The sequence below is a fragment of the Bombus huntii genome, chromosome 8, assembly GCF_024542735.1.
Source record: "Bombus huntii isolate Logan2020A chromosome 8, iyBomHunt1.1, whole genome shotgun sequence".
NCBI lineage: Eukaryota > Metazoa > Arthropoda > Insecta > Hymenoptera > Apidae > Bombus > Bombus huntii.
Window position 1 is genome coordinate 6,030,780 of NC_066245.1, and position 21,217 is coordinate 6,051,996.

At 46.7% G+C, this 21,217-nt stretch overlaps 1 protein-coding gene across 1 annotated transcript in view; it reads left to right on the forward strand.

Annotated features, from left to right (window-relative positions):
* LOC126868829 (uncharacterized) overlaps positions 1-21,217 on the forward strand; it is a 31,202-nt gene that overhangs the window by 4,873 nt on the left and 5,112 nt on the right. Inside the window, exon 6 of the mRNA XM_050624741.1 lies at positions 88-12,913. Within this exon, the coding sequence (XP_050480698.1) occupies positions 88-243 (156 nt within the window). The 3' untranslated portion in view covers positions 244-12,913. The remainder of the gene's footprint in view (positions 1-87; positions 12,914-21,217) is intronic.

Sequence of the window (21,217 nt, forward strand, 5' to 3'; positions counted from 1 at the left end):
AGCGGATAATGAAAGCCATTGTTTGCACGAGGATATACCGTAACATTCCTAACGGATGTATCTGAATCCTCTTACTTATCGTTATAGGTACCACGGCCGCAAGCTTTGAAGAAAATCGCATCAATGGATATTAGCTCTTTAAGACTAATCGAAGACGACGAGAAGTTCGCGCATCTCGAACTGGATATTAATCAAATTAAGAGTCTGAGAGTGGCGATCAACGGTGACGATGTCTCGACGTAACGCGCGCGCGCGCGCATATGTGTGTGCACGCGTGTGTGCCTCGTTCTTTATATCGCTGCTGCTCTTCGTTTTCACTGTGTCACACAAATATATCGCTCTTACCGATGTATATGCATACAAGTATCTGTGCGGGATTTTCCCTTTTATACCGATGCATCGAAACGAATTATTTTAATTTCCGTGAAATTTTCATAGCCTTCCAACTGTCGCTGTGTGCGCCGGTGGTTTAAATCGAACCGACGCATGAATATTTTAATTGCATATGATTGTGTGGCAGTAAATGTCGGGCGAATACAAAATGAGTATCCGAAACTGGCCCGCATTTCAGAATTTCTCGCCTCCGTTACGCTTATAAATGAACGAAATGTCTGTGTGTAACCGATACGGCCAGCCGATGACACGACGTCAAAAGCCTATCCCCCACCTCTATCTATCCCCTTTTTGCGTACGAAACGAAGGGTTAACCTGCGAAGCTACGGAGCGATCAGTAGCGTCCAGCGAGAAATTTCGCAGCGCGCCGTTCGATATCATTATTTGCACGAATATCGGGCAGTGAGCAGCGATTTCAATCGTACTGGAAAATGAAATATCCGAAGAGTTATAATATTGGAGGCGAGGTGCAGGGGGTGGGGGCGGCTGGTTATTTTCATCATCTCCTACGGTTGCAAATAAACTCTCGCGTATTTAATATAAAATATTGCCACAGCAAATAGAATTTTGAAAAACAAGAACGGCGGAGAGATAAAAAATATGTCGAGGGATGAAAATAGGATTCGAAAGCGATTTCCATTCGAGAAACTGATGATTAACGGGTGTTCTGTTCGCCTACTTTGCGCTGGCAAAATGAAAACGAACGATGCTTTCAGCGCGACGATAATAAATAGCAAATAACACGATCCGATGTCAATCCAACCGATTCCTTTGACCACGAACGAATCGTCCTCGTTGTCGATGTCAATAGTTCCGCGAGCGACATAATACAAACGAGGCGTCGAGGAATATTGGAAATGTATCGCAGAAGCCGGGCGTCCTGTTGCCGTCTGCCAACGACAGCAGGGACACGGCATAGAATCATCAGCTTAACGCCGAAGCTACTTAAAATCGAAACCGGCAAAGAAGCTACGAAGTTCTATATGTCGCCTCTTTCGCGATTTATCCCCTCGTCGTTGCTTTTTCCTTTGACGAATCGCAACGAAACGAAGTCTCTGGTTTCCCAATGCCTCGTCGATCGAGCCTTAAAAATTCGAACTGCTCTCCGGCCAGATTTTTTTTTAGAAATTACCGTATCACGTTGCTTTTCATACGTTAGTTGCGTGATTCTTTATGCTTCCTTTTCAAGGGATTTCCCATGAGATAGTATCCACGGGAGAAGAAGAGGGGGTGAGAAGGAAAAGACGACGACGACGACGACGACGACAAGAAAGCGAGCGAAGAAGACCTTAAAAAAGAAGCAGAAAGGGTACCGAAAAAGTCGACGAAGGGAAACGAGGAGGAAACCGCGGAAGCGGAAGAAGGACACCGCGCCATCATTGGCCATTGGCCATCCGTTTCGCTCCACTTGGAATAGAGACTTGCGCTCGACCGAGAAATTTAACAAGGCGCACGCTCCCTACTGACAATACCCAACTTTCTCACTCCCCCTCTTATGCCTGGGTTTTAATTACTTCAATTTAAATCTTCGGCTTTCCTGTCATACAGACTCACGGCAAAGGATCACCGCAAGGTGATCGAACTCTGTGCATTGTGTTGCTCTTGGAGCAGATCGCAACCGAAAAAAGCTAAGAAGTAGAAAAAGGAAAGGAAGAAAAAAATAAGACAGAAAGTAATTGCGAGGCGACAGAAGCAAACCTACGTTATTCAGGGTGATTGGTTCTAGCTACCCGTACACAATCGTACACGACAATCAGCGTCGTTCTACATCGGCAATTACCGTTCGTAATACGGTTAGGTTACTGTCAGATCGCATTGGCATTCGCGCACTTGGATGCCTCGCCAAAATCTTTTATTCATGCTATCAAGTTTGCATTTAAAAACTCCGTCCTCTCGACCGTGGCGGCACTTCGAATCGCTACTTTTCAACGGGTACCTTTCAACCCTGACTATTCCCGGAAAGATCGAGATTCAGTTCGCGCGCCGCACGTACGAGCAGACGTTATGCAAATCTACGGCGGCGCGACATCGCGGCCACGATTTCCCCGCGATTGCAACTTTTAACCGCAAATTGGGATAAATCGATCAATTTCCACTTTCATCTCGTTCGTCGTCGATTCGATTCGTGGCTGTCTGGGACAGCAGTACTCTATATTGGTACGCGACACTTACGATTATGAAAGGCGTCCGCACCGATGGCGGATGATCAAATCGAACGACCGTCTTTTTTTTTCTTTTCTTTCTTTTTTTTTTTTTTTTTTTTTTGTTCCGCAACATAGGCCCCGGAGAAGCGTGGTTCTAGGGCGATCCGGTTCGCTACGTTCATTCGACGTATAACACAAGAACTCGAAACGTGTGAGCGCGTAGCTATTCACAAACGAAATGGGAAGCGCTTCCTGCTGATCATTCGAGTCAGTTCGATCTATTGTCGAGTAAGTTTGTGACAGTGTATATAACGGTGGCGCACGGCTACTGGTGTGCCCGGCTCTATCGCGATATCTTTCTCGTTCGTTCGACCAATTCCAGCCGTTTCCCTACGATCGAGAAAAAATAGTTACAACCGGCGTTCAAGTGGATTATCACGTATATTAAGTTACATCGATAGATTAGTACACCTTGCGCCCAGCGAAAATCAGGAAATTACTGTAGGCAAAAGTTTCTGTATACCTGTAACGAGAGAGCACCCTCCGACGGGTTTAACGAATTTCCAGGGCAAAAACCAGCTTCCACGCTTCCTGATTGAATCGCTAAGACGCGAGACGGTGCTGGCTTCGTATAATAAACAGATTGGCCAGCTGTAGATTGGATAACACGCCGAGCGAACGAAAATCCACGATACACCTAAAAGAAAAAGAAGGAAAGCGAATTCGGTCGGGCTAGATGAAAACAGAGGAAGATGCTTGCTCGCAACGACTGGTACAAGCCTAGCGTGAAATCGATGCTTGAAAATTAGACAAGAGTAATATTTTGCATTAACTACGGTTCGATGAATCTCGAGTGTCTTCCATTCTTCGAGTTCCAGTTAAATTTCAACAAACTCTTCGAACGGTGACATTGCACAATGTTGAACAGTAACGCGTAATAGACTTCAACGAACATCCGGTTTCACCCGGAAGGCCGCACCCGTCACGGTTACTCCCGGCATAGTTACAGAGCCGAGGCACGCTGGCATAACGCGATTCTTCTTCTGTTTCGACAGTGCGTCACGTTTTATTGCCAAAGGACGGCGTATCGTCGACGACGGCCAGCACTGCTGCATCGGCCAGTCTCTCGTTGTCCTTTGACCCGATGACACATCGGCTGTTGCGTGCTACGCAGACACGGTCATCCGCGATCAATCGTACGATTAATCGTTGCGAGAACTTCGCGATACGCCTGCCCTTCGTATTCTGACTTTGAACTTTCCACGCATCGAACCTATCGTGTCAGGTCTGAAGGTACAAAGTTTTGCTCGTCGATAGGAACGAACCGAACAAAATTCTCGCCTCTTACGTGGTCTGGTTATCGTGGTCGACGACCGTTTACGGACGAAGAACGAAGAAGAAACGGAATTGCACGGAACGAAATTAAAGGTACGTCTGTAGGATTACGCGTTCGCCTCGAAAGGGAGCGAGAAAAATTTTCCAGAGATCCGGTTTTAAGTAATAGAACTGCTTGTCGTGCAGCCGCGGCACGTGACACCGTGTCCCCCTTCTCTTGGCACGTAAGCAAAGCAATTAGACGGAAGTGCGAAAGAAAAGGTGCGCGAGCGTAATGACGCAAGCAGGGTAGAGCGTGGCCGTCCAAGTGTTTCCAGATGGATACACCAAACCCCTCCGTTCGTCCACGGACGAATGTGTAGTTGCTCGTTGTCGCCGTCGTCGTCGTCGTCGTCGTCGTCGTCGTCATCATCGTCATCTCCTATTTTTTTTAGCCCTTTGCGCCGGACCCTCGTCCTCGTTGCCTCCAAACTGACCGTAAATAGAACGCGATTCATCGACACATAGGCCGAGTTGTATCTACACGAAAAACCAAGGATCGATCGGTCGGCCTCGTTTAATTTTAATCGAGCACCGCTTCCACCGTTCGACCAGAACGTTGTTTCATTTTACTTGAAAAGTTGGCAATCTCTCGTAATTGGACTGTGTGTAAACCAGTCGAACTTGGAAAAAAGGAGAACGAACGAAGATATAACACAACCGGACGAGTCACTCGCAAGAAATTACAGACGAAAAGAAAAATGTATACAGGGAGAACGATTTCGTTATCCACTGGAAGGAAATCCGGATAACCCCGATGCACACTCGTCGCCTTGTTCCGCGTTCAATCCTCGACGGAGCCGGCAGCTTCTTTCTTTCCTCTTCTTCTAGGATTGCAGCGACTCGGACAAGCTACTAGATCGATAGGGAACCCTAGTCCGGGCACGGTGTCGTAGACATCGTCGCAGAGCAGGCCGCAATATATATATTTACATACACGAAACCTCGGTCAAAGCCTTTACTTTGCCAACCGATATCAGTCGTAGGAGTCACGCTAGCACGCGTCTACGGGATACCACCCCCTTTTCGTCGAGATGTCGACCGAATTGGAGATGACCCTTTCGCGTCGCGCAACCCCGCTTTTAACCGGGACAATGGTCAGGGGCGAACGTTGCAGGAACTTCCAGCTGCGAGCAAGGATGTATCATCTGTTAGAACGTTCGTTAGACCGCGCTACGTAAATCGTTCTCTTCCAGAGGACGATATACGTAGGCTACTCTGTACATCGTTTGATTTCCCACGATTTTCATCCGCGATTCATTTTCCAACGGTTTGTCGTGCCGCTGTACGAGAAGTTTGTTTAGAAGTTGCTTGGTTAAAGGCTTTCCGACGTCTCAAGTAATACGCTATAAGGATGATCGATAAATAGGATGTTGAATCTTGAATACCTGTTGAATAGGGAAACGAAGTTGTCGACGGTGAACAATTTTGAAGTTTTTACAGTTATTGCTGCGTAGATGCCTTTTTATTTACGGCTGAAGAACGTAGAATGGTCGCGGTATTTCCGCATGTTCCAAAGGATAAATAATCTTTTTGAAAGTCCGTGAATCGATGGTCCCGGTAAGCTTCTCTTCCTCTTCCTATCTCCGCCTTTGCCTTCTCCCCGTCTTTTTCTTCCCCCTGCCTTTTTTTTTCTTTTTTTTGTCATTTTCAGAAGTTATAACCCTGCGGGGTCGAATCACGGCAGGAATCCCGTGGCGAACGATGATAGAAAGGGTCCCTGACGCCTGAAGGAGGGATAATTGCGCGTCGGGGTTGACTTATAGCTTCTAAAATCGGTAGCGTCTCCATTCGAAATCCTTGTTTCGTCGTCGCCTTTCTTCGTCCTGTTCCTCCTCCGCGCCATCGTGAACTCTCATTAAAATCTCGTCGTTTAAACGCGTTATGCGTTGATCTAGAAACGACGAACCGGCAAACGAGACAAAAAAAAAAAATAAGAAACAGCATGGGGATAGAGGGAGAACGACGGGCGAGGGAGGGGATTGAGAAAATATGAACGATTCGCGCAGCTAACGAACAATCCGAGCAGCAACTGAATAATTTCGCAACGAGGCCGAGAATGGATTATTCGTTTGGAAGTTGCTAAACGACACCTTACGCGTCGCTGCACGCGGGCTAGATTGAAATCAAAGTAAGAGAAACTTGGAGTTTCGTGTAATTACAAGTGTTTCCTGCCGGAGAAGGTAACCGGGCTCGACTAATCCGAACCGTTGGCAGGCACTTAGCGAAGTTTCGATTGTGCTCAGCGTGCATGTTTTCAGCGTAAACCCATCGTCGTGGGCTCGGAAGCGCAGAGCAGGAAAATAAGAGAGGCAAGGTGCGCACAGGCCGCGGCAGCTTCGGCTGGAACAGCGTTCGAGGGTGGAGGATCAGGTGCAACCCCCGAGTTTCTCCAACTACCTCGAAGCAACACGGGCTGCTCGAACATCGAGTGAACTTTATTAAGCGATATTTCTCTAATTATCTGAGTCGCGGCCCGTGGCGAGTAAAACTCAGCGCGCCTAGCTGTTCGTAGCGCCATATTCATGGGGAGGGGGCGGGCGAGAGGGCGGCGCGTTAAGCGCCTCGAAAGCATAAACATTAAAAAGAGCCGGGGCATCGAAGTTAGCGGCCGCTCAGCCGGCTTACTTCCTCCCGGCAAACTGGAAAACTTCCATCGTCGAGCATTTCGAGGAAAAAGTTGAAAGATTAAACGCCACGCGATGTTATCGCCAGGACGCGAAACGGACGGCCAACAACGTACAGTGTTGCGGAGAGGCGCTTTTCTTTCGCTAATTCCAAACGTTGCGTCGAAATAGGCTACGAGAAAGGTCAGTTTAAGCTTCGATTCGAGCGTACGAGACGCGAGGATACAAAATCTCGTTAGCTAATTTAGCGTCTACGAGCTAAGATAGGTGAAATCCGATAACGATAAACCGTGTCAAACGAGTGTCTCAACAGCCCGGGATTAAAGGACGATGTTCCTTCTTTATCGCTGCTATTTAATAAATAATGACGTGCCGCTGGATTGCACAAGACACGAAGGGAAAGAACGATAAACGAGTAGCGCACAGTCTAGATACGTTACTGGCGGAAGACGTTCAACCCCTCTAGCTACTCGGTGTCTGGGAATGGGGTCGTTATCGCACTCGATGTTTATTACTTGAGTTGGAAAGCGGGGACAATAATTGGATGGTTTAATTCGTTGAAAAACTTTCTTGTAACTCAGAGAGGCGTGGACGTCGCCGCGATTGTAATCGTAAATCGATGCGTTAAATAATAAAGCCGACGTCGCATTACCATCAGACTTATTCGCTTGTATCCGTTGAGGAAACCGTTTCACGGACAAGAATTTGTAATTAGTGAATCGTGATTTTCGAAAAGCAAGAGCGGAAAGTCGCGAGTCTTTTGCAAGGACTAAATTTTGGTTTGGCGCGTGAATCGAAACGATCTTTGCCCAGGAGGCTCGCAGTCACGGTTCCGAGCAAGTGACTATGGCTCGAAATAGCGCGGAATAAAATTCGCTGCTCTCTCGAACGGCCAGGTGGTAATTACGTGTAATTTATATTACTTGCCATTGAGATGCAAATCTGCGAACCATGCATGTCGGTCCTAGGCTCGACAGTGGCGTTTCTCCGCCTCCCGTACCTCGTCGTCATTCGTAGCACCATTTTCATCGGTTCCCCTCTCTGTCTACCTGCCTGCCTCCCACTTCTTCGCGTCTTTTCTGTCCTCGGCATTATATTCGGTACTGAAAAGTCGAGCTCGATCGTCCGACGATATCATCGAGAAGGTGAACGAACTTCGGAACTTGCCTGATGAAAAAGCGTACAAAGCCAGACGTACGAAGAATTCAAGGACAACTCGCTGATACTCCGGTTACGAGAGAGAATCGAATTTATCTCACTTACGTTTTCGCGAGACTCGTTTCCCCTTCTCTTTGGTTGTCTCGTCCAACCAACCAGCGAACCAAGAAAACGAGACAAATGCTGGCATTAGCCGGAAGCCAGGCTATTAATCAGACAACAAGAAAATCTTATTAACGGTTAGGTAGTAACAGGTCTGGTTGGGAATTAATTTCGCTCGATTTCGATGTGTCTCTTTCGCAGCCGCAACCAGCCAGGTATTATACGTGGCATCAAAGCCAAGGGACGCAAAGTGCATATTCCATATATGCAACAGGATTCGAATAGGCATGGCGCGAATGCAAGTGGAAATCCCGAGAAACGTAGTTAGAGATAAATAGACAGTGGGACGCGGGGCGACACCGTTGATGAAAGAGAGACAGCGAGAGTCGGCAGCTTAGATACGGCTGAATTGGCTAGTATCGTCAGTCTTTTGATCTAAACTAAAATACCAGGCCGAAACAACGGCCAAAGCAAATCTGTTCAAAGTGCTTGTCCTCTTCAAAGTACTTGGTTACGTCTATCTCGCTCCGACCCGCGCCACGATATACCCCAATGACCAATTATCTTTGTATCTTTGCCGATGACAAGTGAACCGCGAGTAAACTGTCAACCGGGGGGAAAGGGTTTGGTATGTGTCGGTTTATCGGCAAGGGTTGTGTAGCCGGTGCCAGCTCTCTTTTCGTCTCACTTTCTTCTCTTTCTCCATGCCCAACCCAGACCATCGACGCTCGACCTCGTCCATTTAGCGCGTCCATCCTTTTCCTTTTTGTATTCCTAATTTCATGTCAGTCGTAGTCGTCGACGATCCTGTTCCTTGATAATACGCCGTAACTGTATAATTTATTCTGTCTTCGTTGGATCAATTAAATAAACCAAATTCCATATAATTAGAGCAAATAATCCTCGAGTATGGGAAATTAAAAACGAAAGTCTGATTCTTGATCGTAGTCCAGACCGCAGCCTTCATTTGTCATCGAAAGAGATTCTAACGCGAAACGCGAACAATTTTAATTAAAATTCATGCATCGAACCAGATATTCATCGCTCTAGCTATACCACTGAATGGTGGACGAGCGTTCGATCGGCGAGTCGCATAATCGGATAGCTCGCTTCTTCCAAACGCAGCGGGCATCGCGAGCCGATCGATGCTTCGCAATTCCGTGGAACGAAGAACAGCACCAAGCGAGCACGTTGGATATCGGTGAATATTTAAAATGCGTTTTCTCATCCCCCTACTGTCGACGCTTTGCTACAGACAATCGTCCTCGAAACAATAGCTATCTAATGCGAAATAGGATGCCAGCCTCTTGCGTTTCCGCGAACTGGCTTCATTCTGCAGTGTTGCTTGCTCGATGTTCGGAATCCGGTACAGTTTGACGTTCCAGTCGAGTCCCTAATGCATCTCGTTAGACATCCCACTGACGATTTCTGAGTCGCGATTCGTCCTACTGCAACTTTCTTTTCGGTTGATCAAAAGATAAAAGATAACGATAACAGAGGGAAATTTTATTAAACCGTAATCTGTTTATCGATTTATTTTGCCCATACGTTATTCGTATCTTCTTTTACGCTTTTCTATCGACTAACGAGGACAATAACAGCCTGTTGTTGTTTCTCTTCGCTCTCGTTTCTCTTCTTTTTTTCCAAAGACCTAGAAACCTCCATTTGGATTCAATCGGAAGCACAAAAGATTACAATATCGAAAATCGTATAAAAATATTATCCATCTACTTACTCACTGATATGTCATTGAAATCTTCGTTTACATTTTTACATTACGCAACGAGGACGACGATCACTGATCGCTTCTATTCATTACGATCGTTCTTCTTCGTTCGAAATGCTAATTTACAAGTTTCTTTTAGATTTACGAAAAACAGGAAACGCTACGGTAAAACAGAAAATCCGTAACGCTACTTATTTAATTATTTCGTTCGTTCGTCGCCGATATCTCCGTTTACACCTTCCCATCGTGCAACGGGAACGATGGTCGCCGGTTGCTCCCGTTCACCGCGATTTCTCTCCTTTTTTTTTTTTTTTCGTTTCGAGGTGACACGCACAAACACACACATCGCCCAGTCGAACATAAATCTTCCTCGATTCGCCGGATTATTAATTCGTGCACGCGGATAGGTGTATCGTCGCGCATGGCACATGAAACACGCCGACCATCGGGACTAACGAGAAGAGATAGAACGAGCAGCCGGAGTGTTTGGTGTCCAGCACACGTACGCGAAGCAGTACCGAGTACTTATTGTTCTGATGTCGCCTTTCATTTAACGCATTGCGATCCAGTATCTAATCTCGCGCGAGTAATCCCTCTGTCCGTGGACGCGGGCTTGACCTTACTACTACCGCGTTGAATCAGCCCGCTCACGTGATTCGCATTCGCTAGCAGCCTCGTCGGAAAGAATGGTAGCTTAATCGTATTAACGTGTTATTGGTCGAAACGAAGGTTCTCGCAGATTTTTAGCAGGCAACGCGAATGGATAATCGGCAACCTTCTTCCTAATTTACCGTTTGATATTCGAAATGCAATGGGACGATGGTAGATTAGATTTAATAATAGAGCTTAGCTTCGCTTCTACGGTACCCTGATATTACTCGGATGAAAGTATTTTTTGGACGAGAGAGGATACAGTTGTCATGGTCCCTGAAAGATCTTTCGCGACTATTGAAACGATTTTCCATTTTAATTACTTGTGACGTAATCGGGAATTTTTATACAAATTCGGATCTTTACAAATATCGATAAAAAAATGGAAATTTAAATAATACGTAGTAATACGTATTTTCAACGATTTAATAACTTCGCGTTTGTACACTTGACACGAATACTTATCGCATAGAGTAATACGACAGTAGATATAAATTTACGACGATGACGATTCAAAGTCTCGATCGTAGGCAGATATGTTCACGATCGACTACGATATCGACGAACGAACGATGATTATTTTTCGATTCTGCGCCAAAAGATCGGGAGGTTGGCTGTTTCTATCCGAAAGGACGTCACGCTAATTTCGCAGGACGTTACATTAATTCCAAATTGGTTTCGTCCGAGCGGAGATACCACGGCGGCGTTGCGCCCAGGACGCAAGGATCACCGATCCGCAGAATACCCAGCTTAGTTCCATCGTAATTACAGAGCGGGACGAGGCTTAGCCGATCTTTATTTATACACGCGTCACGCTGCGATTCGCGTTACACCGTCGACACATCTAACGTAGTCGGAAACGTTTATCGTTCGTTCATCGATGGAATCGTTACAACGGAATCGTTGCTTGATCACGGAGATCGCCTATGAATCGTTGAAATTACGCATCAAGCAACGAGATCGTATATTCACCTCGAAATATTCTTTGCTCCAAAGCGATTTCTACTCCATAAAGACGCATCTGCAAACTTTCTCGCAACTTTCGCAATTTCTCGCAACTAACTCGGTTGTATCATCGGACTGGAATTTTTATTAAAGTCCGTCGGCAATTAGAAAAGGTAAAGTCGATATATTTGTAATAGCAGGCGTGGATCTTCGTGTCGTTATGGATCAACATCGATCTTACAAAGAGTCGCAGGGATCCTGTGAGTCTGCCAATTGTACGAAGGTTTCGCTAGAATTTTCCAAATTGCACGTCAACGCAGGACCATTAGCAATCGATGGAAAAATTAACGAGCACACACGTACGAAGGGAGTTCGGCGTTTCTAAACGACGTATGACGCATGTCGAACGGGTTATTGGCTTTCGGGCATTGGAGCGGGAAGTGCGGAGAATTCGTGGCGGCGCTAAAAGGAGCACGTAAGGCGAGGTAAGCAGCCGAGGGCCTGGGATGAGGATCTTTTAAGCACCATGTCGCTATATTTAGGGCTCATCCTTATCTTCGACGACCCCTTCTAACCGCAGTTTTGAATTGCGGCGCGCGCACCGTCGCTAACCGCCGGTCCACATCGCTGGTGATTTCACGATGGGGTCGAAGGAAGGGGTTGCTCGTACGACGGAGACAGGTATACGGGACTGAAGGATGACAAGTTATAGGGAAGCAGGATAGAGGACAGGTGAACGCGGGGAGGTCGCGAGAACGGACGAAGATCGAGACATCGAGACGGAGGACGAACGGACGAAAAGGACGAAAGGGGGGGAGGGATGGGAGGACGCGGAGGGAGAAGGATCGTCGGGCGAACGCCAGAGAAGAAGCGAACGCGACACGAAACATCGGGGGTAGAAGAAAGCCGACAGAGTGAAATAAAGACATAACGAGTTGGTGAAAAAGAGCAAGAACAAAGGATAATGGGGAAGGAAGGGAAGGAGGAAAGAGTGGAAGAGAAGCGAAGGGTGGGGTAGAAAGAAAGAGAGATTAGCTGGTAGGGGTAGGTAACCCAGCAAGTGGCCAGAGGTGAGAGAGTAGGATAGTCGGTGGTATAGAGAGACAAGGGGGATGAAGCTGCTCATGGAGGAAAGGGTATAATGAAGCTGCGCGGGAGAGGTGGACGCTGGAGAGAGGTCGATGAAGAGAAGGGGTGAAGGACGGGCCGTAGAACGGAAAGAGAGGCTGGCAATGCGAGAACCAGCCGGAAGGAGAAAGAGGGTGAACGGTAGGGGTTGAGAGAGGGAAACGGAGGAGTATGTGACGCTCAGAATTCTGGTGGGAGCGCGAACCGGGGTGGGACAGACGAGTGGCGCGAAGGGAGAGGGGTGTAAAGAGGGGTTTGAACGAAGGGACAGAGCCATAAGAGGGTTGATGGTGGCCCGGGTTGGCCTCAGTAGCACAGTCGCGCGCCAAACTCTCGAAGGAAAGCACGTACTCGGTTCAACGCGCTTCCGCACCTACTACCTTCCAGCCAGATTTTTTCCCCCGTTCCCTCGCTCTCGCCACCTACGCGTACTTTACCCTGCTCATCTTCCGCTTAACCTCTCCAAGGCATCTCACGATCCAGCAAACCAGCCAGTATCTTACTCATCACCGATTTCTGGTCCAATCCACGCGCGATACTTCAGCCTGTGACTGTCGATAAACCGATGAAACCGATCGAAGATCAACCAAATGACGACGTCTGCCGACCAATTGCTTGCCGATCGAAACGACTAACACCGGGGGATCAACGAACACCACTACCAGGTAATTCTCCTTTTCCGTATTATCGATATGACGTAAGTTGGTCGATGATAGTATCACCAAAGTATGTAATCGTTCGTCGAATCACAATGGTCGTAGTAGCATCGTACTGTAATATCGAAAAATAAGGATAGAAATTTTTTTCCGATTACTTACAATTTATTAATATTAAACTGAATATACAGATATAAATTGGACAGAGAACGATATTTATTTAACGGAAACTAAATGCAATACTCGTATCTATATCAAATAACTTTACAGTTATTTGATCACTCTCGTCACAACGAATCTAACACACACACACTCTCTCTCTCTCTAACAACTCTATCAATTCTCACGACTCTACTCTTCGACGACTCGAAACCTCTAACGACTCTACTCTTCGACAACTCGAAACCTCTAACACACTCGCTTTTCGACTCGCATACTCTGACCTCTCGGTCGTCCGCCCTTGAAACACGAAACCGTCCTTCTGCTCTAACGTTGTTTATTGTTTTTCTCATATCTCTGTAAGAACTAGATGACTTTAGTCACATAGGCGTTCTTAAATGTAAACGAACCATAGAAGGACGACGTACACGGTTTTTTTCTATTTTCAACCGATCTCTGATTCAAATCTATTCTACGATATTACAGTACGAAAACTCGAAAACGCTCGGTTGACGATTGTTTTTACTCCTTCGAATTAACAGATACCATGCGCCCTTGCTGTTTCGATTGTCTCGGAAACGGAAGTCGATACGGTGTTTATAAATAAACGTGAACTAGTCATACTAGTACGTAATGGCCCGTCGACCAATCGAACGTAAATGAACGCTTTCTCTCGATAAGCAAATAACAATTTGTATACCGTGAATGTTGCAATCTGGCCGATTGAAACATCTCTTTGTTTGCCAATAAATGGTACTCCTTTCGCGTGAATATTTATCGATATCCATAACAGAGACACGAAATTTCGCATAAAGCTGCGTGTGGTCACCCGATATCGATCTTTTCCGATAGCGCTATTAACAAGCACATCGTTTGATGTGGAATAGTTTGAAATTGGAATCGACAGATTCGGCGGCATCGTTCAGATAAAACTTTAATTCCGAGCTTTGTCGCCCGCAGCCGTGTGAGACTTTTTTTCGATCGTGAACGTACGGCAGATAATAAACGAGAGAGAAAATAGTTGACATTGTTCGGTTGATCAATTCCATCGAATGCTTGCTTCTTTTCCGTTCGATCGGCTTTGACGCGCGTTTAATCGTCTATCGTCGGATTTAATATTTATCGAGCAACCTCCCGCTTCGAACAAAAATAAAAGAGAGGGGGAAAAAGAGTAGAACGGATGAAAAACAGACGAAAAAAAAGAAAAAAAAAATACGAGAGAGGGAGGTTACAATGAACGGGCGCTTACAATGCGCGCTCGTTGTAACCGTAAAATAATCCGATACGGCAGGGTCGGTTTGACGATGCACAGCGGTTAAGCAGCGAATAATTATTGCGTTCCACTGAACAAGGCAAGTTCAACGCGTTCAGCGAAAAGCCTTCTCCGTGTATACTCGTGCAACATATTTCCATTTTATTATGTCGGAGCCTTCGTGGAGGAATGCAGAGAGCCTGGCCTGTTGAAACTCTCTCTCTCTCTCTCTCTCTCTCCTCTCTCTCTCTCTCTCTCTCTCTACCTCTAGCGATAATCTGTATCTATCTCGTAAACAGTAAGCTAACGATATTCTTGTTGACACAGATAGAATATTGGCATATCATCCGGGAAATTATGAGTACATGTCTAGACATCAACGTGTATGTATCATATTTGGACGTGTGTTGCCGCGTAAATTGCGCAACACGATGTCATTGACGTTCGTCAAACATAATTATGTCTCATCGGTGTATTGGTTCACGACGCCGGAAGCACGGAGCTTGCTGTCGCCAAGCATCGTTAAACAATTTCATCGATGTGTTGTTCACGCGTACGTATACTTGTTTTCCGGGAATTAATTACTTCGTAAAATACTCTGGCTACAACGAGATATAGTTTGCCGCGACCGTACCCTACCGGAAAGGTTACGAACGCTTCTCGATCGGACTCGAACGCCGGGGGACTGGCCAGATCGTCCGAGGGTGTTAACGTCCCCGCTAACGGGATTAAATGCCAATTAGGTTCTTAGCACCGCGAGATTGCATGGCACGCCGAACTTTTAATTCGATAAGTATCCATTAACGACCGGACCAGACAGGGAACCGAAGAACGAGCAACGGAGAAAGAGAGACGCGATAATCGAACTCGGGTAACAAGTATAATATATTGACGAGAGTCGTGGGGAATCTATAACGCCTAGTAAATAGGATCTAGTGGTCGTTTCAAATGCCACGAATGATCGATTACCACGTGGAACTATCGTATCACACGGAAAACATAGCGACGGATCAAATTTTCCGTATCCCTTTTATCCCCGAGAGGAGAACAGGCGGTTGAATGATACGGTAAAGTCGAACGAAATCCGTTTTCACAGCCAAAGAACCATGATCCAGCGAGTGTCTGACGCAATTCTAGAAGATACCGAGAGTATACGTTGCAACGGGATCGAATCTGGTAATGGAAATCGAATTTAACTGGAAATCCCGCTTATCGAGAGACGGAAATAAATAAGGACACGAATTTAAATGGATCTCGACGGATTCAACTACGTACCGGTAGTAGTACATCGCGAAAGAAACAACGTCGTGTTCGTTCTGTTTGAGAAATGGAAGGAAAAATGTTGTTCGTGTTTACTTGGAACAGAATTTTGCGATTAAATTAACGATGAAAGCATCAGCGTGCAGCCCGACAGTCCCCGCGAGACGCGTCAATTTCCGCGCTCATCAGGATAAAACGATGCTCCTCGTTTCATTCTTCGTATCACCGTGTTTTCTACGACTGTCGGTCTCAAAGTTTCCGGTGTAAAACCCGCGCCATCGCAGCTGTAAAAGTACATTTAAACTCGGCGTAATTTATTTTACGTCATTTCGCGTACAGCCCGTCACCCTTCCGCCCTGCCGTCTCTCCTATCTTCCGTCTCTTTTTCAAGGTTTTCCTTTGCCCTCTCGGCCAGCGCGTAAAGTACGAAGTATACCGGCGATTTCGTGGCACACAACCAAGTATCAACTAGTTGACCATCTAGCGATTTACACTGCAACTTTCCTCTACGAATCTCATACAACAACGCTGTTCGTCCCCTCGTTACACGCTTTTACACTTCTCGCTTTACTCGAGCTTGATTTTTTCTACGAGAAACTAGCTTGGCGAATTACGCGACGGTCGTGTCGAAGCTGTATATTCCTGTTTCGCAACTACGTCGACCAATTTTCCAACGGCAGTGAATCGATACTCGATGGGCAGGATAACGGTACAGGATGTCGTAAGAATTCGAATAGATTTCAAGAGTGAAATGGACGGTACGATACGATTAATACGATCCACAAGCAGGCCGCGACGAAAAAAGAAGTACAAGACGTCGCCGGCTTAATCTTCACCCCTTAACGAGGCAGACCAACCAGAATCTGAAACATCGTTTAAGGAAATCTTGCCTTAAGTCGAGCACCGTAACGTTTAACGCAATTGGGGCTCATTTAAAAATCCCATCAAAAATGTACTTGGAAATATCTGTGTGCTGCCGAGTTCTCTCGATCCTCTCCATCTCTTTCTCTCTCTCTTCGCTCGCTGACACTGTATCAACCCTCCGGGGCTATTTCTGCGGCCCTACGCTCCCACTTTCTCAGCCACCCTTTTCCTTGATCCTGACCATCCCCCTTCTTTCTTCGTTTCTCTTCTCTTCAGCTCCTCATCGCGCGATCTTCCTTCGTTCTTCCCTTTTTTCCCTTCCACTTTTTTTTCCCGCCTCCTTTTGCTTCTATTTTACGCCTCTCGAGCTGACGAACCTCGAGCAGAGCCCGAGATACCAGCGGGAGGAGGAGGAGGGGGAGGCGGGGGGCGGGAGGGAAGTGGCAGAGGCGGCGTGGCAGGGGCGGCTGATTGGATTGTAAGCTCAATTTACACTACCTTCGGTTTCCAGGTTTCTTTTTTGCGAAACGACGCGACGCAAGCCCGATCGCCGAGTCGCGCCGAGCCAGAGCCACGCTTCCGCGAGCTGTTTCATAAAGTTAGAGTTTCGAGCGTGGTCGAGCGAACGCACTCGCACGCGTGCAAGCGAGCAAGCGAGCTACGAGTAAGAGAGCTATAGTACGACGAGACGATGGATAACAAAGCGTCGTTATAATGACCGGGACTACGAAGAAACTTTCGACAAAGTGAAATTGAGCGTGCATGATATTTCACGAAGTTACCGTTTCTCTCCAGCGAAACGTTTCGTTGTACCAGCGTCGGGGTTCGTTTCTTCCTTTTTTCTTGTTTATTTTTTTCCTTCCTATCTCGTCTTTTTGTTTTCGTTAGAACGTACCCGCTGGAGTACGACCGAGATACTTTTCAATATTCCGGTCAAATTTTCGTGCGTTTCGGCCAAGGGAATCGACCAAAAAACTAAAGCGTGCTCGCTAACGAATCCATTGTTCGCGTAATACGTTTCCGCGATCCGTCTAATTTGTCTCGATGACGCTGCCGATGTCGCGCCGGCCATCGACGATTAGACAGCCGGAGTTGTCTTTTTCGCGAGAAACAAACGGGAGCAAACAAAGTGGAAGCGAGGCGCATACGTAAAATAAAACGACGAAAAAAGGAAGGACAGGACGTATAGAGAGTCACGCGCACGTAGAAAAATTGGAAACCGATAGGAAGGGTCTGGCTCGTGCGAGATGCACGAATGATTTCCACCGTGAGAGGCAACCTGGCCTCGTAGCTCGTTCGATGGAAACACGAGCTACAAATCAGAGACAGTGGAAAGAACGAAATGAAAAGGAACGGATACCTATTCTAATAGAGCAGCCCACGAACCACGGTGAACAGTTTTTTCCGTTTCCGTTCGACCGATATTATCTTGAATCGGTCGGGTTGCACCAATACCATCCAGAAATCCGCCATAGAAATTAATTTGCAAGGATATCCGATGTCACGACGCGGCGGTTTGTTGTCGTTCTCCTTTATTTTCGCTTTGTAACAAAACGCTCCTCTGACCACTGGATATTTGCACGAAATACTCGAACTACTCGTAGGATGGCGAGTGAGTGATGCGTGAGCGCGAATCACGAACGAAATCATCGAAAGTGCGACAAGAAAAGAATATTTTAATCGCGGTGAATGTGAATCCCGAGGAGATTTCGACGTTGTCACGGTTGGACCTTTGCTAACGTTCTTCGTCGTGGATAGGGATGCGAGAAGATTGTTACAACGTTCGTTCAAATGGAAAGAGAAATCCGACGGGAATGCAATATGGATTCGGATCGATTTTTACAGCTTGAGAAGCTCGGGGCGAAAGCTACGACAGTGTCGATTTCGAGACGTTCGGTTATTAAGCTGTAATAGCGATGGACGAAGTGTGGACGCAAGAGTAGCGATAGAAGAGGAAGAGCAAATAGACCGCGCCTGTATCTTGTGATCAATTAACCCTACGGTATGATTCTTTAAGGAACGAGCGTTACGTAGGAACTTTCAACGGTTACGTCGTAACCATCGGCATGAACTACAGCTGAACCTAACGGTACAATATATCGGTATATTCTAATTACAAAACTAGCAACAAGATTAGTCACGATAATGTATATAATTCGTTAGTATCGTATTCGCAAACGGTAAACATTCTGAAATTTTGCAACTTCGATCTCACTGAAACGGTGGCACTCAAGCTGGGTCGTTAAAATCAAAATATTCGTCTTCGATTCCCCTTCGACTGTTGGACGAATCGAGCCGATAAGTTACGTACTGCGAACGATTTCTTCGAAGCGAAAGAACGAGCTCTATATCAGGTTTTAGACACGGCCGCGTCGAAACGCGCGTTAAAGGGAAGAGAGGGTGGCGAGACCGAGAATCGATAAAATCCCCTCGACAGGGGCTCGGAGGACGCGTCTCTCGGGCGATGTAGACGCGATCATCGGACGCGACTCGCGCCTCCTATATTTTCTGGTAAAGACAGGCAACGATTACCCCTGGTGCGAACGTAATTACGGTACGAACGAGGCACCGGCCGGAAACTTACATGTAAATTGATGCTTAAAGCTCGATCCTGCCCGTCAATCCCTCAGCTAGATTAGAAAAAGCAAGCAGCCTCTTACATGGTTCACTAGTCAGCAGGGTTAGGGGACAAGGAAGCACAGGCGGGTGGAAAGGGGTGGAAAGAGAATGGAAAGTCGAAGGCAAATAGACGACGGAGGAAGAGCAAAGGTACACACCGACGTGGCTGGAGCGTGGATACTTGGATACTCGGACGATTCGGTGGTTTGGATCGATAATCAAACGGAGTGAAGCGGAGGATCGCGCCGACGCCCCTAATTTTCCGCGAGCAGATGCAACGACGCGTCTAAGCGTCGAGGTCGTTACGAATCGGTCGCTGGAACGATTTATACAGGGGAGGAAGATTCGTCGAGGGTTGGCGAGGATATGACGAGTTTCATATTTTTCACGTCTTAAACTATTTACGACACGCGGCATGGTGATACCGTTCGAAACGCCGCGATTTTTCGCCGAGGGTGAATTAAAATAAAATAGCAGAGGAGAGAATGTTTCCATTACAAGGTACGCTTTTGCAAACGAACCTGATTTTAAAACCGATTGAACAGGGGCGTGTATCTACCTTTCGTTAAAGCTCGCTTTATTGGATTTCATTTAGAAAGTTTTGTTGCACGTAGTTTCGTGCATAAATCACGGATGTTTTAATTCGGCAGATACCACCGCTTCGTACAAATATTATTGTCATTCGAACGAACGGCTTTGGTAAATATAAATTATTTCAGTTTACATTTCCAATTCAAATATTTCAGTTCGTTAATAAAAATTCATTGATCCTGAAAACAAATTAAACAAGATCCCCGATATTCCGTGTGACGTACGTATCCGCGGGGCTCTGTGGAAAAAAAGTTTCGCCGAGATAAAACGTCGTTTCCAACCTGCATTTCCAATTGTCCCACCTGCTACGATATGTTTATAAACGTACACCGTATTTCATTTAACGACGATCCTCTAGCCTCGTGAAGCAACGAAATATAAGTCATTTTTATCGCGACTTCGTACGACCGTTTACACACCACTTACACGGTCGAAGGACTTGCGAGATTTCTCGATCTCAGTCACGCAAATGTTTGCGAATTTGGTAATACGCCGAGATGTCACGGGATATTTTCTCCCGTGGAAACGTTCAAAGAAACGATCCCTAATAACATTTGGCGAAATATCGTTGACAAGATGCGGCGCGACATCCAGCGGTTCACCTTATATCGTACAGTCGGCAAACATCCAACGATTCGTTGCCTCCGAGGATGCACATATTCCCCGATCCTATCTGGGAATACGCGCGTCTATCTTCGTTTACGTATTTTCCTGCCGATGGAAAGGGGATTGGCAGAGTCGTGAAAGGAACCGTGAAAGGCCCGTGAAGACGGTCTGAGGTCTCTTTCGAATACGGGATCAACGTTGAATTCAGAGAATGATTGATTTCAGTCTATGGAATTCCGTGGTCGATTGCAACGGCGTATTTCTTTTCCGTCTAGATAAATAACACACGCACACACACACACAGTCGAGAGGCGTTCGTTCGCAATTAAGACGCGTATAGAGGCGAAGAGGAAAACAGGGATCAAAAGGAGAAGGCGCGAAATCAACGCTGAACGCGACGCGAATTTCCGTTCGAAATAACGTTGTCCAATACGAGAGGTTCCATCCGCGAAGGCGAAATCGGATTTACCGGATTTGTTATGCTCATGAAATGCGAAAATCGAGATGCGTACAGGCGACGCGGCTCTCATCGCCGGCGTCACCCACTTGCCCGCGCGTATATTAAATCAATTTGCCGTGGGAAACTACCGGCAGCGCAGGTTTTTTTTCGACGGACATTAACGTTTCCCTTCTCTCCCGCTTTCTCCCTGTCGTAGCCGCGAAAACGAAGAGAATCCAGGTATCGGACAAGCGGTTCGTGATTCGATGGCGACGCGAAACGAGCAATAAAACCGCGAGCGCGGATTTCTCGCGGAACTTCCGCGCCGCGTATACGGATCGAGGCAATGAACTTGCCGCTGTTTGTACGGACTTGCAAGTTTTCGTATCGTGTACACGCCGCCGGCAGTCCCGACACATCCGATCGATCGAGAGAAACTGAGATAAATGAAGGAATCGGGGGAAAAGCGAACCGTGACGAGACGATGCGTCTGCGGCTAGAAAAAGGGAATTAACTCTCGCCT